This window comes from Chelonoidis abingdonii, chromosome 13 (assembly GCF_003597395.2).
Source record: "Chelonoidis abingdonii isolate Lonesome George chromosome 13, CheloAbing_2.0, whole genome shotgun sequence".
In the NCBI taxonomy this organism is placed as follows: domain Eukaryota; kingdom Metazoa; phylum Chordata; order Testudines; family Testudinidae; genus Chelonoidis; species Chelonoidis abingdonii.
Window position 1 is genome coordinate 2,028,400 of NC_133781.1, and position 27,593 is coordinate 2,055,992.

At 48.7% G+C, this 27,593-nt stretch overlaps 2 protein-coding genes across 2 annotated transcripts in view; one reads left to right on the forward strand and one right to left on the reverse strand.

Moving 5' to 3' along the window:
- Positions 1-27,593, reverse strand: part of LOC116824950 (uncharacterized) — a 954,865-nt gene that overhangs the window by 345,633 nt on the left and 581,639 nt on the right. The window lies entirely within an intron of this gene.
- The window catches only part of LOC116838631 (butyrophilin subfamily 1 member A1-like), a 16,380-nt gene continuing 13,512 nt past the window's right edge, over positions 24,726-27,593 (forward strand). Inside the window, exon 1 of the mRNA XM_032803971.2 lies at positions 24,726-24,861. Within this exon, the coding sequence (XP_032659862.2) occupies positions 24,753-24,861 (109 nt within the window). The 5' untranslated portion in view covers positions 24,726-24,752. The remainder of the gene's footprint in view (positions 24,862-27,593) is intronic.

Consider the following 27,593-nt stretch of genomic DNA (forward strand, 5'->3'; position numbering starts at 1 on the left):
TCAAAGGTCTCATGTAGAATCATAGAATATAGGGTTCGAAGTGGCCTCAGGAGGTCATCTAGTCCAACCTCCTGCTCAATGCAGAGCCAATTCCCTACCAAATCATCCCAGACAGGGCTTTGTCAAGCCTGACCTTAATAACCTCTAAGGAAGGAGATTCCACCACCTCCCTAGGTAACCCATTCCAGTGCTTCACCACCCTCCTAATGAAAAATGTTTTCCTAATATCCAACCTAAACCTCCCCCACTGCAACTTGAGCCCATTACTCCTTATTCTGTCATCTACTACCACTGAGAACAGTCTAGATCCATCCTTTTTGGAACCCCCTTTCAGGTAGTTGAAAGCAGCTATCAAATCCCCCCTTATTCTTCTCTTCTGCAGACTAAACAATCTCAGTTTCCTCAGCTTCTCCTCACTAGTCATGTGCTCCAGCCCCCTAATCATTTTTGTTGCCCTCTGCTGGACTCTTTCCAATTTTTCCACATCCTTCTTGTAGTGTGGGGCCCATAACTGGACACAGTGCTCCAGATGAGGCTTCACCAATGTCAAATAGAGGGGAATGATCACGTCCCACAATCTGCTGGCAATACCCCTACTTATACAGCCCAAAATGCCGTTAGCCTTTTTGGCAACAAGGGCACACTGTTGACTCATATCCAGCTTCTTGTTCACTGTAACCCCTAGGTCCTGGGCAATGCGCCTGCGCAGATTCTTGGCAGAGCAACCATGCTCCTTGTCCCGGTAAGGGTAACATACCCATGCCACTGTGCTGTGAGTGGAGGGGGACCATTGCTGCACATAGGCAAGCTGCATAAAGGCCCGGATGGAAGCCGCATTGATGCAGAAGACTCTCCCTTGCTTCCCAGATCACCCTCAGCAGCGAGATATCTTCCAGGACAAACCCAGCCTGTGGAAAATGTGGGGACAGTGTTGAGTATCGGGGCCCCCAGCACTTGTTGGCTCTCCCCAAGAAACAGGACCCCGGAGAACAGAATGGCCCTGGAACAATCAGTCCCCCTTGCCCCTGTGGTTACTCGCCATTCTGGGGCTTTTGCCATGAGACAGGCAGTTTGTGCTATTGTGTGAGCTATGCTTTTGTTTATGTTCAGCTGAATCATTGCTCTGTCTAGTGTGAACAATGCTGCCTCTGTAAAATGTTGCATTTTGGCTTTATAGATGCAAACTTAAGATCCCAGCCATCCTTGTTATCAACGGCCGAATGGCTGCGCAACCTCAGGAAGCAGCTATGAAGAACCAAAGAGGACCTTCTGCATGAAGTCATGCATCAGTCCCTTACTGAAAATGAAAAAGCACAGGAGTGGTGGGAGACCACAAGGAGGTTCCAGCAGGGGAATGCAGATCACCAGCAACAAGCCACGGAGTGGCTCCTAAGCATCATGGAGTGCCAAGCAGACTCAATGCAGGCGCTCGTAGTACTGCAGATGGAGCAGATCTGCCCCCCCCGCCCCACCAAAGACTGTCTCTTGTGCACCCATGTCACCACCAACCCACTTTTCACAACATCCACTTTCTTATCTCCACTAGCTGCCTCCATTACCTTTACTGGCACCGTCCACCCATTTAAATGCCAACCCTTGCCCACTGCACTCAACTCGCATCCCCATGCAGTTTAGCCAGCCTGAAATGCACCACACAGACAGGAAGACTGAATATGATACCAGGTGTGACAAAGTTCTTCCTCTACCTTGGTGGGTCCTGCACTTATTGGTGGATTTGCTCACCTCAGATTCACCATGTGGGTTGGGAAACAGCCTAGAGACTTTCCCCTCTGGTAGAAGCCACAGTCCAGCTCAATTCCTCTGGGTCTGATCTGGAGTTGGAAGGTTTGGGGGAAAACCGGGCCCACCCTATACTCCAGGTTCCACCCAGGGCCCTATGGACTGCAGCTGTCTAGAGAGCCTCCTGGAACAGCTGCACAACAGCTACAACTCCCTGAGCTACTTCTCCACAGCCTCCTCCCAGCACCTTCTTTATCCTCACCACAGGACCTTCCTCCTGGTGTCTGATAATGCTTGAACTCAGTCCTCCAGCAATATACCTTCTCACTCTCAGCTTCTAGGGCCCTCTTGCTCCCAGCTCCTCACATGCATGCTTGTAGACAAGTGGACTCACCCCTGTGACACCTCCTGTTGGTGACTCCTGGAAATTAGTTCGGTTCCAGCTCCAGAGCACCCTCTGCAAGCCAGTGATCCACCTGTCTTCTGGCCCCCATGTCCCTCTCTGGACCCAGTGCCACTTTACATGGGGTGCTGCCCCCCTGGCAGTAACCCCCTCAATCTTAGGGTCTCCCCTCCCCAGGGGACTCCCCACCCATTATCCCCACTTTGCCTTAGTATAAGGCTACTGCCAGTCATTGTCTAGCCCCTACACCCCAAGGCAGACTGCATTATCAGCCTACTCATCACTGGCAAGGTTGGGTTTGGACTTGCTGCCTTGGCCTACCCCTGGGCTGCCCTCTGCAACCCCCAGTACCTATTAGCCCAATGCTAGGCCACAGCCTGGGGCTTTCCAGGCTGGAGCTTCCCAGCTCCTCTGCCTTTCCCCAGCCCTGCTTCACTCAAGTACCTTATATCTAGCTCCCTGCAGCCAGGCCCTTCTCCATCTACAGGCAGAAAAAGAGAGCTTGCTCCTGGCTTCCCTGGCCTTCTTATAAGGCCCTGTTGCTCAGGTTGGGACATGGCCCCAGCTGCAGCCACTTCTCCCAATCAGCCAAGGTTTTATCTTGTCCAGCCCCAGCCCTCTGCAGGGCTTTTCCAAGTCCTTCCAGGCTGGCGCTAGTAGTCACCCTGCTATAATGCCACAAACTGAAGTGAGGTCCTTTTTAACTAGCAGTGTCCTAATTAGCCTGCCTGCCTTAATTGGTTCCAGCAAGTTCCTGCTTGTTCTGGAACTGCCCCTGTTCCCTTAACCAGGGGAAAGGGATCTCCTTCATCTGGGACTAATAGATTGCTCCCTTCAAACACTCTCCTACTGCCCTCTGGTCTGGAGAGTGGAAGAAGGCAGGGGGCTGCTCTTGCTGGGCCCTTACTGTTGTTGCAGCTCCAGCTACTCCCTTGGCTGGGCCAGACACCACCACCCGCTCCCTTCTCTGCTACCCAGTTACTGGCTGGCTGGCTGCTGAACCCCTCACCCTCAGTTGCTGCAGTTACTCCAGCTACAGACCCTTGGGAGGGGGGCTGCTGGACTGCTCCCTAGAGGGGATTGAGGGACCCCAGCCCAAGCAATTGCTCCTGTAGACATTACTGCCATCACCACCATCTGAGCACGGTCTCTCCTGCCTGGCTACCGGACTACCACCTAGAGCTGCTATGTTTGCTGCTGAGTTTTGCTGGAGCCCTGAGGAGGAGAAGAGGACTACCTGCTGCTGGGGGAGCGCACAGAGACTCTGAAGACCACCATGGAGGGGGCACTTAAGGACTGAATAACTCAAACTGTGCTCTTGTGGTGGGGGTCTGGACTGCATTTGGGGGAACACCAGGGGTGTGGCATGGAGCCTGCCTCCCAGTCCATCTGTGTCCCCCTTCGCCCCCACCACCACCGCTGCCCCCTCCACCACCCCCATTGGCTGTCTACTATCTGTCTTGAGCTCCTGCCTCTGAGACTCAGCTCCTCACCTGGCTTGCCACACCTTCACCACTATTGGGCCTGAAGCAGCAGCCAGCCCATATTGACTCTTTTGTGAAAGCACCTGTGGGTTGGGTTGCTCTGATCTGGCGAGGGCAGCAGCATGCCTTTGTCTCGGCGCGGCAGTGGTGGGATGTGGGAAAGGTGCGTACCTGACTCTTCTGCCGTGACTATATCCGGGGCGCCAGTTGATAGAGGGATGCAGCAATAGAGCAGTTGGAATGGGAGGTCTTAGAGCTAGAGAGGCATTTGGCTGCCAGCCCTGAGGATCCATCCCTTTGCGGAGCATGCCGGGAGAAGCGGAAGGAGCTCCGGGTCCTCAAAGACCCAACAACCCTCTACTCTGATCTGCTGCTCCTTTTAATATAGCCCTTCATAGTTAGGTCGACATAAGCTGCCTGATGGTACATTTGCTATGCTTGTGAAGGGCCAGGGCCTACTAGCCAAGAATGTCCACTGAGAAGGAGCCCAGAGTGCCAGGCACTCAAAACCAAAACTCATTCCTGGTGCCCCATCTACAGTAGAAGGCCAAACAGTGGCAGAAGTATTCCTAGGCCTGTCCTTGGTGGAAAATCACTCTGCAGACAGTGCTGGAAGAAATATGAACAGTGCCAGCATATCTAGTGACTTCTGTAAGCGAGCATTTGGAGACTGTTTAACTGCTGAAGTACTTATAGCAGAGGTGAAGACTAGATGTTTATTAGAGTAACCCAGGGGAAGAAACCTCTAGTCAAGTGGTTCACCACAACCCCAGGGCCCCTGGGTTGGGACCTGGAGTAGAGGGCGGGCCCAGGTCCCTCCCTCTCCACTCCCCTCCTCCAAGGACACTAGGGGAGTGATTAAGAACTGGTTCAGAGGCAAGCAATAGCGCCCTGAACCTACCCCAGAGAAGAGAAAGTGCGAGACCCAGCAGAACAGTACCGGCAATTTGCCACATTAGATACTGGCTCAGAAGTTACCACCATTACTGAGTCACATTTTAAAAAAAATATTTGAAGGACAAGGAGCTGACCATGCATGGCACATGGTTTGTACATCTAACATCAGCTAATGGAATGGCAATCCCAGTGGTAGGGTGCCTAGAAACAGATATAGAGAACATGGGTCAGACACTGCCAGGAAAATACATCTTCATCCAGAAAGACAAAGTCTCTGAAGGAAATCAAATGGGAGATGGGGTCCCAGGGATTCTAGGGATGCACATCATTAGTGAGCTGAAGAAGCTACTGTTGCCAGGAGAGGGAACCAGGAGGATGAACTGTCACAGGCACTCTAAGAAGAATGCTGTGCAGAATAGGATACTGGCTTGAGCAGAGAGACAGTCATTCCCTGGGACCCTTGGGGCAGACTGGAAATGTGAAAGTGGCTAAAAAACAGAAGGTGGCTATTCCTCCCTGGAGAAGGAAGATCCTTGATGAATGCTGCTGGGTACCAGGAAATACGGATGAATATCAAGTGCTTGTAGAGCCTGCATCTTGGGCAAGCCTACTTAATGGGCTCTAATGTTCTGACAAATGCCATGAAAGAAGAATACCAGTGAGTCTTCTAAACTCAAGTGTGAAGGCTGAGGAGTTGTATCTTCGAATTAGAGTTGCTGAGGTGCACTGGCCTGAGGAAGTGGTTCCACTGGTGGAGATGACCTTTGAAAATAATGAAGATGAGCTGAGGGTGACAAGAAGAGAGAATGAAGAACAAATTGCCAGTCGCAGTTCAAGCAGAGCTCCAAGGGTTGATTCCTGTCACAGATGAACTTAGGGCTTGTCAACACTACCACTTACTTTGGTATAATTTATGTCACTCAGGGGTGTGAATAAGCCACCCCCGTGACCAATGTACGTTACTTCAATCTAAGCATGAGTGCGGACAGCACTATATTGGCTGGAGAAGTTTTCCCACCAACATAGCTACAGCCTCTCATAGAGGTGGAGTTTTATGCCTACAAAAGCTCTTTCCCATCGGCATAGAATGTCTTTACTAGATGTAGAGCTTCTAATGTAGACTAGCCCTTAAGCATGTTGCTAGAGAAGCATCAACAAATCTTTTCTAAGGATTGAGCTGACCAATTTGGAGGACTGGGTCAAAGATCACCATGACAGGCTGAAGATAGCCTGTGAAGTTGCTCCCAGCACAACTCAAGACACAGCCCAAAGTAGGAAGAGGACGTCTGATCACAAGACCAGTGGGGCTCTCATCAGACCTGCTGACCATGTCCTAGTTCATAACCATAGATACTGGGGATGTAATAAAATAAAGGACAAGAGGGAGTCAAATCTCCACATTGTACTTTCTCACAACAACCCCCAGCTGCCAGTTTACACCATGTGCCCTGAATGATCTGGTCCTGAGAGAGTAGAGCCCTAGGGGCCAGCTAAAACATTGCACTCTTAGTCCGATTAGGGACCACAGAGGACACAGATCAGCATGCCCCGAGGAGACTAAACCAGTGTGAGTGTGATTCTAGTCACATAAACTGAGTCCCAAGGGGAACAGAGTAGAGCAAACCCAAAGCCTGATGAAAATGGCCAGATCACTCAAATTAACCCGGCGTTACTTGGGGACAGGGAAGAGAAAATATGGATAATAAACCACTAGTGTTAAGATGGTTCCAGAGAACTAAGAAAGGTGAACCACCTGTTACATTTACAGATGATTATGTTATTGATTTTGTGCATTGTATTAGTGAATGTTATCATGTATAAGATAAAGAAGTGGACATAGAATGTTAAATGTTTATATATATAAAATGCTTGTACGTGTTGTTAATGTGGGACCTGGATGTGCTGGTGCGGACATTCTGGATGCAGCAGAAAGGGGAAATGTACGAGGGTTGCTGGCCCTGTACTGAAACTTACTGGAGGTTTGGCACTCTCCAGAAAGAAAGTGGAAAGGCTGAAGAGCAACTATGAGCCTAAGATTGGCAGTCCTCAGGACCAATGGGGAGAGGCCAAGTTCTCCAGGTCAACCTGATTGACAGGGCAGGCAGGCCAATGAAGTCGTCAGGAGCCCAGAGGACCATCCTTCATCTGAACGGGAGCAGTCTGACTTACCCCTGGAGCAGAAGATGACAGAGATGAGAGACAGCAAATTGTGACAGATGGTCGAGGCCCTGTCACAATTTGCTACTATTGGGACCAGAGGATGGGAGTGGTAAAAAAATTGTGAGAGGTTGTCAAAGTACCTTCCCCACTCTGAACTTTAGGGTACAGATGTGAGGACCTGCATGGACACTTCTAAGCTTAATTAACAGCTTAGATCTGGTATGGCTGCCACCACCCTCAAGCACTACTTTTCTTCCCTGAGTAGCCTTGAGAGACTTCACCAATTTGCTGGCGAACACAGATCCAAACCCCTTGGATCTTAAAACAAGGAGAAATTAACCATCCCCCCTCCTTTCTCCCACCAACCCCTGGCAGATCCAGATCCAACTCCCTTGGATCTTAAAACAAGGAAAAAATCAATCAGGTATTATGAAAAAGCCTTTTAATGAAAGAAAAGAGAGGTAAAAGAAAACCCTCTGGGAGAGATTAACATACCAGCTACTTTCACAGAGAACAGATTCAAAGCACAGAGGATGTTCCCCTGTGTCCCTGCAAAATCTTATACACACAAGATACCCAAGAATGTAATTCCCTTAATGGACAAGACAAGTTACAAAGAAAATAAACATAAACTTATTTATTCCTTTCCTAAAACTACTACTCTTGATAAAAGACTGGTTCCTTGATCTTTTTCCACTTCGCCTGAAACTGAAAAACTTCTAAACAAAGGAAAACTCCTCCTTCCTTTTGAAACATCTGTTCCCACCATTGTGTTCCTCTGTCAGGTGTCAGCTTAGGCTATTGTGAACTCTCTAACATCTTTACACGGTAAAGAGGCTGACCCTTAACTATCTGTTTATGAACGCCCCCGACAATCTCAAGACAGTGTTGAACACCGGGAGGTGATTCTTCCTAGACTTTAGAAAACAAGATTAATAAAACACATGCACCTTTACATATATATAATTATGTAAACTAACAGATTTTGTCACATTTTAAGGACAATTTTAACAGTAACTTGGAAACTTTCAGCGGAGAGTGCATTAGCTACTCTTTTAGAAGCTCTGAAATGTGTTGATATTAAATCAAAAATCTGAAGAGCTAAACTTCATCGAAGAAGTTTTTTGTTGTTCCCTGGCAGTATGAAGCCATTTTAGCGCAGCTGGTCGCGTTTGTAGCTGAGCCGCCGTCCCCCACCCAGCTATGAGCATAGCTTTTCCAGGATAACCAATGCGAGCTTCTTTTTTACTGATTTGACCAGTGGCTTCTTCTTTCAGACAGTTTCTCGCTCGAAACACGCGACCGATGGAATTTTTTGATCTTGGTCTTCCTTGCATTAAAACTGCCCTGCATTTACCTCCAGATGCATCTTGTGGTTCTAGGACTGGTTTGTCAAGCTTGGGCTCCTTAGCACAGGGTGCAGACATGAGGGTTGCCTTAAGCTAGTTAAAGGCCTTCTGACACTCATCAGTCCACTAACTGCATTCTGGGTGGCTGTATCTTCTGGTTAGCATTGTCAGTTGGCAGCGATTTGCTGTAGAGGCAACTGCATATTCTCCCAATCCTGCTAGGAGACCATCTACAAGTCTTTGGAAGGTGGCAGGTGCATTTCGCAGCCTGAAAGGAAGCACATTAAATTCATACACCCCTGCATGGGTGACAAAAGCTGACCTTTCCTTGGAGGATTCATCTAGCGGTACTTGCCAGTACCCCTTAGTTAAGTTTAATGTAGAGATGAACTGGGCATGTCCCAATTTCTCCAATAGCTCATCAGTGCATGGCATTGGATAGTTGTCGGGACGAGTTACAGCATTTAGCTTATGGTAGTCCACGCAAAAGCATATTTCCCCATCTGGTTTGGGAACTAGAACCACTGGAGATGCCCCTCTAACCACTGGAGATGCCCCATTATACCCATCCGTAGCATGTTTTGGATCTCCCGTTCTATAGCAGTTTGGGCATGAGGACACACTCGGTAGGGTGCGGTTCTAACTGGATGAGCATTACCTGTGTCAATGGAGTGGTATGCCCGTTCAGTCCGTCCTGGAGTGGCTGAGAACATTGATGCGAAGCTAGTGCACAGCTCCTTGATCTGTTGCCGCTGCAGAAGTTCCAGGGTTGTGGAGAGGTTCACCTCTTCCACGCCACCACCAATTTTTCCATCGTAGTAGACACCTTCAGGCTACTCCATGTCATCTGTTCCCTGGGCTGTAAACTGGGAAACCTTTAATTCTCTGGAATAAAAGGGCTTTAGAGAATTAACATGGTACACTTTAGGCTTTAGGGTTGAGGTAGGGAATGCTATGAGATAGTTAACAGCTCCCACGCGCTCTTGAACCATGAATGGCCCTTCCCATGACGCTTCATCTTATGGGTCTGTAGCACCTTTAAGACCATAACTTGGTCCCGTACTTTGAAGGAACGCTCTCTGGTATGTTTAGCATACCAGGCCTTTTGCTCTTCCTGAGCATCCTTTAGGTTTTCTTTAGCAAGGGCTAAAGAGTGTCAGAGGGTGCTTTGTAAGTTGCTTACAAAGTCTAGAATGTTAATTCCTGGAGAAGGTGTAAACCCCTCCCATTGCTGCTTCACCAACTGTAATGGCCCCTTAATCTCATGGCCATACACAAATTTGAATGGTGAAAACCCTAAACTGTGATGTGTTACAGCCCTGTAGGCAAAAAGCAACTGCTGCATTACTAGGTCCCAATCATTGGAGTGTTTATTTACGAATTTACGTATCATGGCCCCCAAAGTTCCATTAAACTTCTCCACCAGGCTATTGGTTTGATGGTGTTAAGGGGTGGCAACCAAGTGATTCACCCCATGAGCTTCCCACAGGTTTTTCATTGTCCCTGCCAGGAAATTAGTTCCCGAATCTCTAAGGACATCGGAGGGCCAACCTACCCTGGCAAAAATGTCTGCTAAGGCCTGGCACACACTTTTAGCCCTGGTGTTGCTTAGAGCTACTGCTTCCAGCCATCGGGTAGCAAAATCCATGAAAGTCAGTATGTACTGCTTTCCTCTGGGTGTCTTCTTTGGTAGAGGACCCAGAATATCCACAGCTACTCGCTGAAATGGGACTTCAATTATGTGGAGCGGCTGAAGAGGGGCTTTGACCTGGTCTTGGGGCTTTCCCACTCATTGGCACACCTCACAAGACTGGACATAATTAGCAACGTCCTTGCCCATTCCCTCCCAGTGGAAGGACTTCCCCAACCTGTCTTGGTTCTGTTCACCCCAGCATGTCCACTGAGATGATCATGGGCTAAGCTTAAATGCTTTACTCTGTACTTAGCTGGACTACCAACTGTCTTTGAGGATGCCAGTCTTCCTGGTGTCCATCAGAAAGAACTTCCTTGTATAAAAGTCCTTGTTCTACAACAAACTGGGATCGGTTAGAAGAGCTGAGAGATGGTGGAGTGCTCCGGGCCACCACCCAAGCTTTCTGAAGGCTGTCATCTGCTTCCTGCTTAGCCTGGAACTCTTCCTTTGAGGCTAGAGACATCAGTTCCTCCTTGGACTGTGGACTTGGGCTTGGTCTCTCTGGAAGCGATGTAGGTGATGGGCTTGTTTTCGTTGATTGTGAACCGCTCTCCGCTGGTGCACTATGTGATATTTCAGGCTCTGGCTGAGCCTCTGGGGTAGGGTTGTCTGCTGCTTCTGCCAGTTCAGGCCTGCTGGTGCCCTCTGGCGTTGGAGTTGTAGATGGGTTTGCAAGCGCTGGAGTCAGTGCTGGCAATGGTTCTGGTGCTGGTTGCTTTGCCAGTTCCGGTTCTGGAACTGGATTCACTACGGCTGTAGCATTCATGGGTAGAAGATCCGGTTCCACCACCTCTGTCTGGGTCTCTGGTAACACAGATGGGGCCCTGGTGGACGGCTCAGGAACAGGGATGGGTGTGGAGGCTTGTTTGACCTGGCTGTGTGTGACCATTCCCACCCTCTTGGTTAGCTTCACATGGTTGGCCAAGTCTTCCCCCAGCAGCATGGGGATGGGATAATTGTCATAGACTGCAAAAGTCTACATTCCTGACCAGCCCTTGTAAAAGGCAACTCAGCTGTAGGCAAGTTTAAAGATGTTGATATGAATGGGTGAATTGTCACTTGGGCCTCTGGATTGATGAATTGGGGATCCACTAAGGATTGGTGGATAGCTGACACTTATGCCCCAGTGTCTCTCCACGTGATAACCTTCTTTCCGCCCACTCTCAAGGTTTCCCTTTGCTCCGAGGGTATGTGAGAGGCATCTGTGCCTGGGGATCTTTGGTGTGATTGTGATGTAATGAACTGTAATTGGTTGGGGTTCTTGGGGCAGTGGGCCTTTATATGTCCCAGTTCATTACATTTAAAACATTGCCCAGCTGACTGATTACTGGGCCGTGGTGGGTTGCTGGAGACTGGTGAGGTGGGACAATAAAGTGTCTGGGGCTTTCCTTTGGTTGTAGGTGGGGCCTTGGGTTGCCCCCGGTGATAGGGTTTAGTTTCGGTTTGCCCCCTCTGATATTCGCTCCAATTGCTAGTAGTTTTTTTCTTTTCTGCCACTTCCACCATTTGGCTCCAATCTCCCCGCCTCGGTTACAGTTTTGGGCTTCCCATCTAGGATGTACCTTTCTATTTCCTCAGGAACACCCTCTAAGAACTGCTCCATTTGCATTAGGAAGGACAGCTCTTCCAGAGATTTAGCACTTGCTCCTGATATCCAGGCATCCCAATTCTTTCCAATGTGGTAGGCGTGTGTCGGGTAAATGACACATCTGGTTTCCACCTTAGGGCTCTGAACCGCCACCGACGGGCATGCTCAGGTGTTAGCCCCATTCTGATTCTGGCCTTGGTTTGAAAAAGTTTTATATAATCGTTCATGTGTTCCTTAGGCATTTCAGCTGCCACCTCTGCTAAGGGTCCACTGAGCTGTGGCCTCAGCTCTATCATGTACTGGTCTGTAGGGATGCTGTACCCATGGCAGGCCCTTTTGAAATTTTCTAAGAAGGCCTCAGTATCATCACCTGCCTTGTAGGTGGGGAATTTTCTGGGATGGGAAACAGTACCTGGAGAAGGGTTGTTAGGGTTGGCTGGTAACTCCTGCTTAGCCCTTGCTAATTCCAGGGCATGCTGTGGGCCTCCCTCTGGATCTCCATAGCCCTCTCAGTGGTCAGCCTCTTTGGCTTTTTCTCTCTTCTCTTTCTTGCTTCTTTCTTTCTCTCCATTTTTTTCTCTCCCCATAGCTCTTTTGTGGGCAGCCTTCCTCAGCTCTCTGGGGCCATCTGTCTGTCATGTTCCTTTTGGCTCTCCTCAGCCTGGAGTTTGGCCAATTCTAGTTGCTGTATGTTTTTTTTTAATCCTTGCCTGACATTTTTCCCTGCTCTGCCTGAGCTATCTTGGTTTGAGGAGCAAAAAAAAAAAAAAAAAAACACACAGCTTTTAACTGGACTTCTCAGAATGAGAAGAAACCAGAAAAACTGGTTTGTAACTTGTCTTTTGCAAACTGTTAATTACCCTCCAGCTAAGCCCAGCTGGAAATCCTTTCTAACAAAGCCTTTGTTAGAAAAACCTTTATCTGTTTGCCTTCAGGGTATCTCTCCTTCACTGCTTCCCCAGCATCTCAAAGGAGGAAAAAAAAAAATCTGGCTTTTGGTTCTAAAAAATCCCTCACCGCTGCTCACCATGTCAAGGTTCCTTCCCCACTCTGAACTTTAGGGTACAGATGTGGGGACCTGCATGGACACTTCTAAGCTTAATTACTAGCTTAGATCTGGTATCACTGCCACCACCATCCAGAATTTTCAGTGTCTGGATCACTCCCTTTCCCCCAAAACCTTCCCTCCCTGGGTAGCCTTGAGAGACTCCTTCACCAATTCCCTGGTGAAGTCCAGATCCAATCCCTTGGATCTTAAAACAAGGAGAAATTAACCATCCCCCCTCCTTTCTCCCACCAATCCCTGGTGAGTCCAGATCCAATCCCCTTGGATCTAAAAACAAGGAAAAATCAATCAGGTATTAAGAAAAAGGCTTTTAATTAAAGAAAAGAAAGGTAAAAGAAAACCCTCTGGGAGAGATTAGCATACCAGCTACTCTCACAGACAACAGATTCAAAACACAGAGGATAGGATGTTCCCCTGGGCAAAAATCTTAATACACACAAGAATACCCAAATTTGATAATTCCCTTAATGGTACCAAGACAAGTTACAAAGAAAATAAACATAAACCTATTTATCCCTTTCTAAAACTTACTACTCTGATAAGAGGCTAGCTCCTTGATCTTTTCCACTCCGGCTGAAACTGAAAACTCTAAACAAAGGAAAACTTCCCTCCTTCCTTTTGAAACATCTTGTTCCCCTATTGGTTCCTCTGGTCAGGTGTCAGCTAGGCTAGGTGAACTTCTTAACTCTTTACAGGTAAAAGAGGCATTAACTCTTAACTATCTGTTTATGACAGAGGTGTACCCTCATTTGTTAGAATTTACTATCTTTTGAGCAATTAGAAAGGAGGGAGGTGTAGCAAATTTTGACAGGACACCAAGGAAGTCAGTAACTGCTACTGGTAGTAAAATCTGCTAGACTTTTCCAACATGGAATTTAGTATCAGTTGTGCAAGTCTGTCTGTATTACTGGTCTGCAGAGTCCCTTCACTGCATGCAAGGACAATTCAGAGACTAAATGTTCTCCACTGTGCACTGTCTAAAGGCCAGGAGAATTTGGCCAGTGCTTGCCCTAGAAAGCAAAGGGAGGTTGGAAATGGGAGGGGCTTTGAATCCTTAGTGTTCTGTAGCATTTACAATGGCAGAAATTTCCTAAACTTCCATAACCCTGACTGCCTACATAAGATTTGTGACATTCCCGCCTCTCCCGAAGAAGCAGAAAAATCTTCTCAGTGCACTTTTAACTCGCTGGTGAATGTGAGCTATGCATCCACAGAGTATATTCAGCTTTTACACCTCTCTACTCATTGTCCGCCCTTCTGCCTTCGCCACCTGCTCCCATCTCCTGCTGTTAAACAGGATCACACATTGTAATCGGTGACAAATGACACAGATGAGGAGAAAGTGCAGTTACAGTGTTTCTTTGCACAGGGTGGGGAGACTGGGTGGGGTCAGATCAACCAGGCAAATTATTTACCAGGCGCTGGGAGAAATAGCAGCCAGTGAAGGTCTCGTGTCCTTCTGCTTGGCAATCAGGGTATTTCCACACTGGGGAGTAGCCTGCTTGTCACTGAGCTGCTAACATGGTGTAAACACGGTGTGTAGGGGACATCCCCATTTAATCAGCAGGTTTAAAAGCCTGGTTCTGCCTTTGTAGAGGGAAGAGAGTTTGGGACAAACAGGCTGAGGTGACTGGATTTTGCCCCAACATCTCTCTGATGCCATGTGTGATACTGAGCCACTGGCAATCACATGGGAGGTCCCCACCTGGGGCCCAGCTGCAGCATTCACTGATGTCAGTGGGGATTTTAACCATTCACCCAATGGGAGTGGTTTGGAGGCTCACAGGTTTGAAGCATTGAGCTGAGGAGTGTTGATTCCCCCTCCCAGCCTCAGGAACAGACAGACCACGTGGGGGTATCATGAGGCTGGATCTGCCAAGGACAGAAGAGAACTGGCCAAGATAAGAGAAGGGTGGGACACTGGGAGGAGGCAGAAGGGGTGAGTGGAGAGCAGCAGGAAAGGGGGTGATTGGGGCAGGGTGAGAGCTTGCCCCATGAGGGGTTCTGTATCCTTAACGCTGTCCCCTGTGTGAGCCAGGATCTGCTGTTATTGTTACATTGTTCAGTGTTAGATGAAGTTTTCTAACTTCTTTTCCTTCCCTTTTAAGAATGAAACTTCCCAAGAGCCAGATAGTTAGTGTGTCACTGGCCATCAAGCAACCGTTCACCTGATAAGGGAACTTTTTATGGTGCTATCTGTATTATTTATTGCTGTAAAGTTTGAAGATTACAACAATTCCTGCCTCCAGAGACAAGGAGCCTTTCAATGCAAACTGGTGTGAAGAAAAGTTACCAAATAAGGAGGTGACTCTTGTCCCCCTGACCAGATCTGCTCTGACAGGAAACCTCTGCACCAGGGTCCCCTGCTCCCATGTGAATGGGGCTCAGAGGTCTCTGTGACACTGCCCCCTTGCAGACTGTGCTCCATGGATCTAACATCAGATGGTGAGGGGAATGGATGAGCCATAGCTGGGGACACCCGTTGTCCCTTCCTCAGCCTAGTGGAGATCCATTGGAAAAGGCAATATTACCTGGGGCTGTATGATATTTTCTGCACCTTCCCAATCATGGTGGGGATCCCCCTTTATAGGAGTCCCCAGGCCGCTGAAATCACAGGGGACTTCCTGCTAGTGCTGCTCCCTAGGTGCTGTGTTTCTCAGGGATGGACATGGGTACTGCCTGGGGCTTAGGGCCTCCTGACTTCCTGTTGGTCCCTCAGCACTGGCCAGTTTTGGGGCAAGTCTCTGGCTCAGTCTGTGGGAAAGCAGCCCCCATCCACTGACAGAGCTGTGCGAAGGGTATTCCTGTATGGGAACCTCACGGAGATATCCTGCAGCTGAACCCCTCTAGTGTGTGTGATCACAACAGGAGTGTGAGCCCTCCTGCTCTAGTCAGGTTCTTATACTGCACCCATCCCTGTGCACTCTGCAACCTTGTAATTTATATATTTAGTCTTTCATTAATTTTGGAAGTGTTTGAAAAAGAAATCAACCTTATGGAAAAGCAGAATACAAATGTTCCTAGCAATAATTTGTACAAAAGATTCTGGGGAAATGCAGGGGAGATATTGAGGCACCAAACGCTGAAATGAAAGCAGCTAGAAGGAAAAATATAGTCCAACGATCCTTCAAAAAGCTTTCTGTTACAGAGAAGTAGCTGGGCATTGGCACACACCTGGCTTTCATTACTAGGGCACTGGTACAGTCTGTCAGTAATAGCATAGGACAATGATACATGGACGTCTGGTGACCTGTGTGAAGTGAGCTCCTGGGTCTTAGTCTATTTCATAGGGAACTGGCACCACATCACCTCATCCACCCTCACAATTGGCACTGACGCAGATGCTGTTTGGACTCTTAGCACAGAGGCAAAACATCCTCTGAACAGGGAGACAGGTTTCAGAGAAGTAGCCGTGTCAATCTGTATCAGAAAAAAAAATGAGGAGTCCTTGTGGCACTTTAGAGACTAAGAAATTTATTTGGGCATAAGCTTTTGTGGGTTATGACCCACTTCATCAGATGCATGGAGTGAAAAGTACAGTAGCAGGTATAAATATACAGCACATGAAAAGATGAGTTGCCTTACCAAGTGGGGGGGTGGGGTGGAGGTATCAGTGCTAAGGAGGCTAATACAGTCAGGGTGGATGTGGCCCATTCCCAACAGTTTACAAGAAGGTGTGAATATCAACAGAGGGGAAAAATTACTTATTGTAGTGCTAACGAGGCCAATTCAATCAGGGTGGATGTGGTCTATTATCTATTCAGACAAGAAGGTATGACTATCAGCAGTGGGGGAAATTACTGTTTGTAGTGGCCCAACCATTCCCAGTATTTATTCAGGCCTAATTTGATGGTGTCAAGTTTGAAAATTAATTCCAGCTCTGCATTTTCTTGTTGAAGTCTGTTTTTGAAGGTTTTTTTTGTTGAAGAATGGTGACTTTTAGGTCTGTTATTGAGTGTCCAGGGAGATTGAAGTGTTCTCCTACTGGTTTTTGAATGTTACAATTTTTGAGTCTGATTTGTGTCCATTTATTCTTTTGCATAGAGATTGTCCGGTTTGGCCAATGTACATGGCAGAGAGACATTGCTGGCATATGATGGCCTATATCACATTGGTAGATGTGCATGCGAATGAGCCCCTGATTGTGTGGCTGATGAGATTAGGTCCTATGATGATGTCCCTTGAATAGATATGAGGGCAGAGTTGGCACTGGGGTTTGTTGCAGGGTTTGGTTCCTGGGGTGGTGTTTTTGTTGTGCGGTGTGTAGTTACTGGTGAGTATTTGCTTCAGGTTGGGGGGCTGTCTGTAAGCAAGGACTGGCCTGTCTCCCAAGGTCTGTGAGAGTGAGGGATCATCCTCTAGGATAGGTTGTATATCCTTGATGTTGCACTGGAGAGGTTTAAGTTGGGACTCTTAGCACATGATGGCTACTGGCATTCTGTTACTTTCTTTGTTGGCCTTGTCCTGTAGTAGGTGACTTCTGGGTACTCATCTGGCTCTGTCAATCTGTTTCTTCACTTCCTTTGGTGGGTATCATAGTTTTAAGAATGCTTGATAAAGATCCTGTAAGTGTTTGTCTCTGTCTGAGGGATTGAATTGTATTAACCTCGTTAGCAATGACCCCCCATCTTTTCATGTGCTGTATATTTATATCTAACTACAGTACTTTTCACTCCATGCATCTGATGAAGTGGGTCATAACCCGTGAAAGCTTATGCCCAAATAAATTTGTTAGTCTCTTAAGATGCCACAAGGACTCCTTGGTTTTTTTGGACAGGGAAAGTGACTGACTCAGATCTCTAGAGGGGCCCTGCCTATGGAGTCTCAGCCTGTGCAGCTGCATGAAGAGAAGGTGGCCACAGACATTGTTTTATTTAATTGCACTAGAAAATCTATGAATGAAACTGACACTGTGGAGAGGCTTTTGTCTGAATATCTTGGACGGCTGCTGAACTCCTGCCAGACTGCCGGCCCTTATCACATTCCTCACAACCAGACCTGTGTCAGGGTTTCTCTCTAGTGCAGCAGGAAGCCTGGGCAGGTGGGTGTTATATAAACATTATTTCCTTATTTACACCTGGGCCCAGTGAATTCCTCAATTCTCAGGCTTCAGAATTCACCTTTTGCTGCAGAACTGGACTCCAGAGTCTCCATCTGCAACTTCAGTAATCACGGGTAGGATTTTCAAAGCTCCACAGAAGATTTGGATGCCCAGCTCCCATTTGAAATTAATGGGGATTGGGCATCCAATTCATTTACTCATCGACTTCAAGGGCAGAAGGAACCATTGTGATCATCTAGTCTAACCTCCTGCACGGCACAGGCTACAGGACCTCACCCACCCCTTCCTGTAATAGACCCATAACGGCTGCCTGTGTTACTGAAGTTCTCAAGTCATGATTTAAAGACTTTTAAGCAATAACCTTGAAAATGTGAACAGGCAAAGACTGCCTGAGTCTGCAGACAGCCTGAAACAGTAGCTCTGAGAGGAGTGAACTGCCCCAGACATCTGAGCTAAGGTCCCATGGAGGGGAGAGAAAAGAAGAGCAGAGAGAGAAAATGCAGCCTCTGTCTGGGGGTCTGACTCTCAATCGCTGCCTTGCTGCTGGAGAATCACAGCACATGGTCTGATCAGCCACTGCGAGGACAGAGTAAACTTGTACCAGCATCCGGCTGTTTAGGTCATTGCTTTTAGTGCCTTTCTGGCCACAGGCTTACAGCTATTTTGCAAAATATACAGAAGGCAAAAGGAGAGAGACTGGACAGAATAAAAATAAGGTAGGGAAGGAAAAGGACACAGAGGTAGGTAGGTAGGTAGGTGTGTGTGTGAGAGAGAAAGAGACAAAGTCTCTTATCCAAGGGATGTAGCCAGAGTCGGTGGAGGTGGTGATGTCACCTGGGACCCTCCCGGCTCGGTCTGGTCAGCGCATCTCTCTGGATCAGGTCTATGAAGGCCCAACAGTGTAATGGTGGATTCTGAGGTCCCAAGAGATGATGGGGATGGCAGCCATGATGGTAGAGCTCGCTCTTTCTGGTCCACCCTGCTCCCAGTCAGTCAGTGGCTGCTAATTCCCCCCCCAGGTTCTCTTCTAGAGGTCCCCAAGGGGATTGGTGGGTGGAATAGCCCATTCCCTCATTATTTGGTTCACCAGCTAGGCCTAATTTCAGACACCCCCATTGTGCTCCATTGATTTCCCATCCCATCCTCCTCAGGTTAACCAGAAATGATCTGAACACAGTCCTAGAGTTAAACCAGGAACCCATCTGTTGGGACTGATTCAATCTCTCTGTCTCCCACCAGAGCCGGCCCTCGGCATAAACGGACTAAGCAATTGCTTAGAGCCCCAGGCAGCTTGGGGGGCCCTGATTTGTGGAAATAATGTAGTTAGAATTCACAGGGCTGGGTAAGGGCCACCCCCCCCACACACTGTTCCTGCTTAGGGCCCCCAACGGGGCAGCACTGGCTCTGTTTGCAGCCTTTCCTATCAGCATTTATTGCTATCAGCTATTGTGATATTTTATCAACTTTCTCTCACTTCTCACATCTCAGCTCATAATTCGGGTAGTTGTGTAGTCCAATAATCACATTCCTCAGTGAGGAAATTCAGCATTTTCCAAGATCCCACAGAATTCCGGAGGTCTGTTGCACTCAGCCACGCACCATTTTAATTTTTGTCTCCCTGCCCTGCTGGGTCCTGTTTCTAGGGGAAGAGCAGAGCAGTCAGGGCCCAAGAAAGAGGATCAGGGCCAGGCTGTCTGAATAACACTGAAGGAGTGGAGGTCCAGGGAGTAGGGCTGGCCCACTGGAGAGCATAGAGCAAAACCCTGACCCCAAATCATCACGGGTTAATTTTACATCAGGGAACTGGAATGAATTAACATGGCCACTGAGTCTAGGGGCTGCTGCAGCAGGATTTGGTCCATTCTTTACACAGGGCTGAAGGAATTACAGAGATCCATAGGGCACGGGACAAACAGCCTGCAGAACTGGCTGTCACTGGGCAATCTGCAGAGCTGAGTTTGCTGGCACTGAAGCTGCTCTCTCACCGCCTTGTGGGTGTGTCAGAGGAATTTGATCTTTCTGCCATAAATCCTGTGAGGCGGATCCAGTCACAGTCATGTTCCAGCCTTGATCCTTCTTTCACTTTTGAAACTGGCGGATGTGCCAAGAGGGGACTGGGCTTCCATTCAATATAAATGCGTTAACTGAGTGATAAGCTCAGGGGCAGGCTGGAGTTAACCCCTGCGGCTCCCTGACCCCTCCAGCAGGATGGATGTCACAGCCTGGGAAAGGGAACCAGTCACTGGAAGCTGGAGCTCTGCCTAGAGGGAATGGCTCTGGGTGCTAGTGAAGCTGGAAGCCCCCTGGAGAGACTGGAACGGCTCAGAAACAACTCCACAGGACACCGCAGGTAGGGGGTCACTCACTGCAACCCCAGCTGAACTGCTCTCCTGGATAGTTCCAGGCTGATTAGTCAGACGAGCTGCTGCTATCAACGGGCCTCATTCCTGGGATCTGGGGGATAAACTGTCACTTTCCTACTGGGATCACAGCTGTGGCTGTAGAAATGTCTGCACAGATTCAGAGACCTGCCCGTGTCTCCACTGCCAGGTTTGCGTTTGTTTGCTGTTCTGCTCCATTTACTGACAGCCAGGGGTAGGCACCGATCACCGGTGTAATTTTGCTGTTGGGAGTGTGCGGGTGTTTTCATCTTCAGCTCACTAACGGGACACTCCAGAGCAAGGAGGTGAAAGATGGAAGGGAAACACCTGGGGCCAGACAGGGTGCAAGTGGTGCAGCAAGGGGGAGATTTTCTAAAGCTCCTAAGAGATTTAGGAGCATAATCCCATTCCCTGTTGACCCAAATTCCTCTGTGTTTGTAAAAATCTCCCCCTCCGAGTGTCAATTTCCTCTGTCTGTGCCCACGAGGCCCTTGGCATCCTGGGGGGCCCTCACTCCAAGGGAGTCAGGGGAGGCTGCTGCTGCCCTTAGGGGGGTTTCTGTCAGGGCGGGGGCAGCTTTACTTCTCACTGGTGCTCTATCAGCCGCGGTCATTGAATGCAGGTGTCCAGTGAGTGACACATACTGTGACCTGCCAGCCCTGCTCTCACCTAATTCCTCCCCTGTGTGGTTGCTCGTTGGGCCATACCAGCCCCTGCAGCCATCCTGACCTGAGGCAGGTTACAGCGACTTCACCACATGACAGTCCAGACTGAGCCAGAGCTTCCATCAGTGTAACGTGGTGTGAGCCCCATGTGGAAGCCCCCTGCCCTTTACAGCAATGAAGCCTCTTGCAGATGCTGGGGGCCATAGAGGCCTAGGCCCATGTTTCCAAAAGAGCTCAGCTCTGAACTGCTCCCGGTATGACAGGGCAGGTTTCCAGAGCTCTGAGCAGCCACAGTAGGGAGGGCAGGGCAGGTGGTGACACAACCCCTCACTGGTCTGGACTGCACCCAAAATATCACAGACCCTGTAGAAACAAGTCACCAAAAAATGACTTAGGGGCTGGAGCAAATGCCCCACAGTAGAAGACTGAAGATCAATCTGTTCACTTTAGCAAAGAGAAGATTGAGAGGTGACTTTCTGTCATGGATTCACAAGATCTGATCTATGCCCTGGCCTGCAGCCAGTCCCGTGTGAGTGACCTTCTATTGTGCTGAATCCCAGGATCCACACAATTCCACATTACTATGCGGAGGACCAGTGCTAACGAGGTCAATTTGATCAGAGTGGATGTGGTCCACTCCCAACAGCTGATGAAAAGGTAAGAATACCAAAAGAGGGAAAGCAGCAGAGAATCCTGGGGCACCTTATAGACTAACAGACGTTTTGGAGTATAAGCTTTCGTGGGTGAATACCCACTTCGTCAGATGAACCTGACAAAGTGGGTATTCACCCATAAAAGCTCATGCTCCAAAAAGTCTGTTAGTCTATAAGATGCCACAGGATTCTCTGCTGCTTTTACAGATCCAGACTAACACGGCTACCCCTCTGATAAAAGAGGGAAAATTACTTCTTGTAGCAAGCCAGCCATTACCAGTCTCTATTCAGACCCAGTCTGACAGTGCATATGAATTGCAGTTCTGCAGTTTCGCACTGAAATCTGGTTTTGAAGTTTTTTTGCTGAAGTATGGCAGCTTTCAAGTCTGTTACTGAGTGTCCAAGGAGATTGAAATGCTCTCAAACAGGTTTTTGAATGTTACCATTCTTGATGTCTGATTTGTGTCCAGTTATGCTTTTGCATACAGACTGTCTGGTTTGGCCAATGTACATGGCAGAGGGGCATTGCTGGCACATGACGGCCTATATCACATTGGTAGATGTGCAGGTGAACAAGCCCCTGATGATGTGGCTGATGTGGTTAGGACCTATGATGGTCTCACTTGAATAGATATGTGGGCAGAGTTGGCAATGGTTTTTTTTGCAGGGATTGGTTCCTGGGTTAGTGTTTCTGTTGTGTGGTGTGTTGTTGCTGGTGAGTATTGGCTTCAGGTTGGGGGGATGTCTGTAAGCGAGAACTGGCCTGGCACCCAAGGTCTGTGAGAGTGAGGAGTTATCTTCCAGGATAGGTTGTAGATTATTGATGATGTGCTGGAGAGGCTTTAGCTGGGGCTGTAGGTGATGGCCAGTTATTTTCCTTGTCCTGTAGTAGGTGTCTTCTGGCTAACCATCTGGCTCTGTCAATATGTTTCTTCACTTCCTCTGGTGGCTATTGTCATTTTAAGAATGTTTGATAGAGATCCTGTAGGCGTTTGCCTCTGTCTGAGAGATTAGAGCAAATGCGGTTGTATCTTAGCGTTTGGCTGTAGATAATGGATTGTGTGATGTGTTGTGGATGGAAGCTGGAGGCATGTAGGTAAGTATAGCAGTCAGTAGGTTTCTGGTATAGGGTGGTGTTTATGTGAACATTTGCACGGTAGTGTCCCGGAAATGGATCTCTTGTGCAGACTGGTCCAGGCTGAGGTTGATGGTGGAGTGGAAACTGTTTAAGTCCCGATGGAATTCTTCAAGGGTCTCCTTCTCGTGGGTCCAGATGATGAAGATGTCATCAGTGTAGTGTAAGTAGAGTAGGAGCATTAGGGGACGAGAGCTGAGGAAGCATTGTTCTAAGTCAGCCATAAAAATGTTGGCATACTGTAGGGCAATGCGGGTACCCATAGCAGTGCCCCTGACTTAAAGGTATAAATCGTCCCCAAATCTGAAATGTTTGTGGGTGAGGACAAAGTCACAAAGCTCAGCCAACAGGCGTGCTGTGATGTGATATCAGGGATACTGTTCGTGACGGTTTGTAGTCCATCTTTGTGTGGAATGTTGGTGTAGAGATCTTCTACGTCCAAAGTGGCCAGGATGGTGTTTTCTGGAAGAGCTCCAATGGATTGTAGTTTCCTCAGGAAGTAAGTGGTGTCTTGAAGATAGCTAGGAGAGTTGGTAGCATAGAGCCTGAGCAGAGAGTCCAAATAGCCACACAATCCTGCTGCAAAAGTGACGATGCCTGAGATGATGGAAGGACCAGGATTCCCAGGTTTATGGATCTTGGGTAGCAGATAAAATACCCCTGGTCAGGGCTGTAGGGGTGTGTCTGTGTAGATTTGTTCCTGTACTTCTTCAGGGAGTTTCTTGAGCAGATGGTGTAGTTTCCTTTAGTACTTCTCAGTGGGATCAGAGCAAAGTGGCCTGTAGAATGTGGTGTTGGAGAGCTGCCTGGCAGTCTCCCGTTCGTAATCCGACCTATTCATGATGACTACAGCATCTCCTTTGTCAGCCTCCTTGATTATAATATGTTCTCACCTTCTCATCAACTGTTGGGAGTGGACCACATCTGCCTTGATTGAATCGACTTCGTTAGCACTGGTCCTCTGCACTGGTCCTCTGCACAGCAATGTAACACACCCATCTCTGCATGTATATATATATCTGCCCACTGAAGTTTCCACTTCATGAATCTGAGAAGTGGGCTCCAGCTCACGAAAGCTTATGCACAAGTAAATTTGTTAGTCTTTAAGGTGCCACAGGACTCCTCATTGTTTCCACTGATATGTGTTGATTCCAGCCAAGACACTCCTAGTAGCTCTATATCTCAGATCTCTGGCCTGTTCAGCCTAGTCCCAGCGAGAGAAGCAATTCTTTCCCCCAAAGCAGTAGCGATGCCAAGGGGAAGGGTAGAGAGTTGTCACAGAGTCACCGGGCGATGCTCTGGAACTGCTCCCCACAAAGCCAGGCAGGCCTTTGGGGAGCCTCCTCTCCCTTGGAGCAGACTTGTTCAGGGCAAGAAGCTCACACGGCTTCATCTCCTGGGTCTCTCCTTGGAGCATTCAGCATCCTCTGCCCCTCCGTGCGCTTCCCACAGCGAGCCCACCCAGGCGGGGTCCTGGGGAAGCCACAGGGTTCTGCACCCCCACTTTGCAGTCAGACGTGACTCTCAGCCAGCAAAACAGAGGTTTATTCGATGACAGGAACAGGGTCTAAAACAGAGCTTGTAGATACAGCGAACCAGACCCCTCGGCCGGGTCCATTCTGGGGGGCAGTGAGCCAGACCCCTAGGTCTGCACTTCACTCCTTATCCCCAGGTAGCTCCAGACTAACCAACCCCTCCAGCCCCTCCTCTCTGCTCAGCTCCTTTCCCGGGCCAGGAGGTCACCTGATCCCTTTGTCTCCAACACCTGCAGTTGGCACCTTTGCAGAGGAGGGGCCCAGGCCATCAGTTGCTAGGATACAGAGTGCCAGGCATTAGGTGCACTGGCCCTTTGCTCTGCCAGATACTTAAGAACTGCCTAGGGGACACTGAGGCACCAACACAGTATTCAGAGAAAACATTAAGAACATTCCTAGTTCATCACAAGAGTCCTACTGGCAGTTCATAAAAATATTTCAGTAAAGTTCCCCATCTGTCACACCTTCATAGAGAAAACACAGGGTATTAAGGTTCTCTTTAAAATAGGGTAGAAAGGCATAACACGAACCAATGGCTGGGAGTTAAAACTGAACAAATTCAAATTAGAAATAAGGCACAGAATTGTAACAGTGAGGGTGATTAATCATTGGAATAAACTACCCAGGAAAGTGGTGAATTGTCTGTCTCTTGCTGTCTTCAGATCAAGGGTTGGTGACTTTCTGGAAGATGCTTTAGTCAAACACAAGTTTGGGCTAAGCACAGGGGTAAATGGGTGAAAGTGTTTGGCCCATGGCACAGATCAGACTAGATGATCTAATGGCCCCTCTGACCTTAGTCGCTGAATACTGGGAAGTGGGCTAATGTAAACATAACTGATCCATGGACCAGGGCTATGAAAGTCAGACAATCATGGCACTGTCACTGCATGCCACCCACTCACCATATGGTTTGTTATTTCTCTTGTCCCCCAGATCAAGCTATGATGATGGGGAAGGTTCCCTTGTTCTCCCCCAGTTCCTCTGTGAGCTCCGCTCTGCCCAGCTACGTCGCTTTCTGCCTCACTCTACAGGTTCACAGGCTGGTATCAGGTAAGCGCTCCGGCCTCCTCGCTGGGTTTGCTGCTGTTGGTATTTCTGGTCATTAACATCCATCTGATATCACTGCCTTGTCTTACAAACCAGGTCTGCTCAGCCTGCCAACAACCAGCAAGTGGAGAAAGCACAGAGCACAGCTGGGTCCCCAGTAACCATGGTTACTATCTATACAACATCATGTCAGGCCTTGACACTGCTACTGCTCTGGCTGATTTCTGGCAGCTTTAAACACACAGAACACAGTGAGAACCACTACAGGGTTCACAAACTATTTAAAAAGTCACTTCTAATTGCTAGACACTGCACTGCCAGACCATATACGTTGCAAATCAGACCCTTCAGTGAATCCTGACTCTCCAGTTTAGAAATAACAACCCATATGTCATTCATGCTGCAGTAGACACATCTGAGTAGGACTCAGAGCTAGACCTCATCTCACAGTGAGGATGTTTGCTGGCTTTTTCATCCCATGCCTTCTGTGAACCCGTTATAGTGACCTCGTTCACCCCTAGGGCTGCCGCCACAGCTACTCGGGCATTTTGGTTCTCTCCTACTGTAGTTTCCATCCTGCTAATTTAACTGGCTCTATCTGAATGCTGTGTCTCTCCTTCGAGACACCCCCCTCCAGTACCCACCCCCTCCTTTGCAGTTCCAGTGACTAGCTCTCTGTTTCCTTCACTTTTTTATCTGCCTCCTTCTCCCCTCCATTATCTGCCTCTCACTTTACCTTTGAAGCCATTGTCGGCATCGTGATGTTCTGTTTTCATCTCTTTACACCTTGTCGGCCTTTACATCACCCCTCCTGCAGATGAGGAGGCCTCTGTGCTGGAACAGCATGAAAAAGCCTCGGTATATCAGAGCCCCAGAGCCCCAGCACCAGTATCCCCAGGCAGAGGTGAAAGTAAGCCGGTCTGGTCTGGTACGGCGTACCAGCAAGAGCCAGTATGCCATGCTGGACAGCATTGGCTTCCATAGCGGGGATTGAAAGGGCTCAGAGCTCCCCGCAGCTGCGGGCAGCCCAGAGCCCTTTGTATCCCTGCTGCAGCTGGGATTTAAAGGTCTCAGAGCTCCCCGGGCAGCCCTGAGCCCTTTAAATCCCGGCCACGGCTCTGGCAGCCGGGCAGGGGCTGGGGATTTAAAGGGCTCAAAGCTCCCCGCTCGGGCTAGTTACCTCACCAGCCCCTGTTCCTCCTGCCGATCACCTTCTGCCACCTGTGTCTGCTGTGACCTTGACAGGTCAATCTCTTAAGGTTCTATCGGGGCGGCTCCAGGCCTCAGTATGCCAAGCGCGTGCTTGGGGCAGCATGCCGCGAGGGGCGCTCTGCCAGTCACTGGGAGGGCAGCAGGCAGGCAGCCTTTGGCAGCATGCCTGTGGAGGACCCACCAGAGCCACGGGACCAGCAGACCCTCTCCAGGCATGCCGCCGTGCTTGGGGTGAAGAAACGTCTAGAGCTGCCCCTGGGTTCTATCCAGCTCTTAGTGATTGTCAGCTCTGAGGCTGGGCAGAGACACTGTACCCCCATTAGTGACTATCAGCTCTTTTAAACACTAAATAACAAAAGGCTCCTAATGAAGTCTATTTAGCACTATCTTTAAACCATGGGGAGGAACAAGTTAAACCAAACCAGAGACTCTTAAGGAGCACCACACCTCCTAGCTAAAAGATCTGCCCTCACTCCTGCTCTGTTTTCACAGGAAAGGCTGGCATTCCAGCCCTTGGCTTAGCGAGGTCCATTAAGCTCAGAATGACCCCTCATTTAGGACAAGTTAAGCACAGTTCTGCTCCCTTCTACTCAGAGAATAAAGACAACAACTTTGATAACAGCATTTCACTACCCCTGCATTCAGTAATAAAGTGATCTGTAACCCAGCACCAGCCATGGTTGATCACTTGGGGATACAAAGCTCCTGTCTGCTAGATATTTACACAGAGTAAGTGTGTTCATGTAAATACAGTTTGCTCCTGAAGTCTCTTTCCGTCTCAGCTAGCTGTCAGGGGAGAGCTCATTCAGACCCTGCTTATCTCTAGGAAACAGATACAGAGCTCTACTCAGCTAATTACTAAGTTATTTGAAAAAACAAACTCGAGAGTTTTCAGGTACCTAAGTAATCCCTGGAATCACAGTTAAAATTACCCCCGCTCACCAAAATGAGAAATGGCACCCAGTGAGCCAGGAATGGCCCAAGGGGTTGTGGGTTCTGGCAAGATGTAATCTCTGCGTGATAGTGTATAGCCTGTTAGGCCTTCAGTCCAGGTTTGCTCGTGAATGTTTTCAGAGCACTAGGAAAAGGTCTCAGACACACTGGCTCGGGCAGGCGGGCAGGTTATATGGGCTCAAGGTGCCCGAGCACCAGGAATATTCAAGGTTGGGGGCTCTGATCCACCAATATTTAGAGCTAGGTTTCTCCCCTGGACCTGCCTGGAGCAGGTCCTGGTCCCTCTAGTCAGGGAGCATCCTCATCCCCTCCTCCTCGTTTCGGAGCTTCTCTGCCTGAAAAAAAAACAAAACAGCCAGTGCCTCTCTTCCTTGCTTGTGCTGCTGGCTGCCTATTGCTGCTTCTGCCTAAGGCTATAGAGAGCAGCGGCCAGTATGGACTGCACGAGAGGTACTGGATCTGATCGCTGTATGGGGACAGGATTCCGTGCTAACAGAACTCCGTTCAAAAAGATGAAATGAAAAAACATTTGAAAAAATCTCCAAGGCCATGATGCAGAGAGGCCGCAC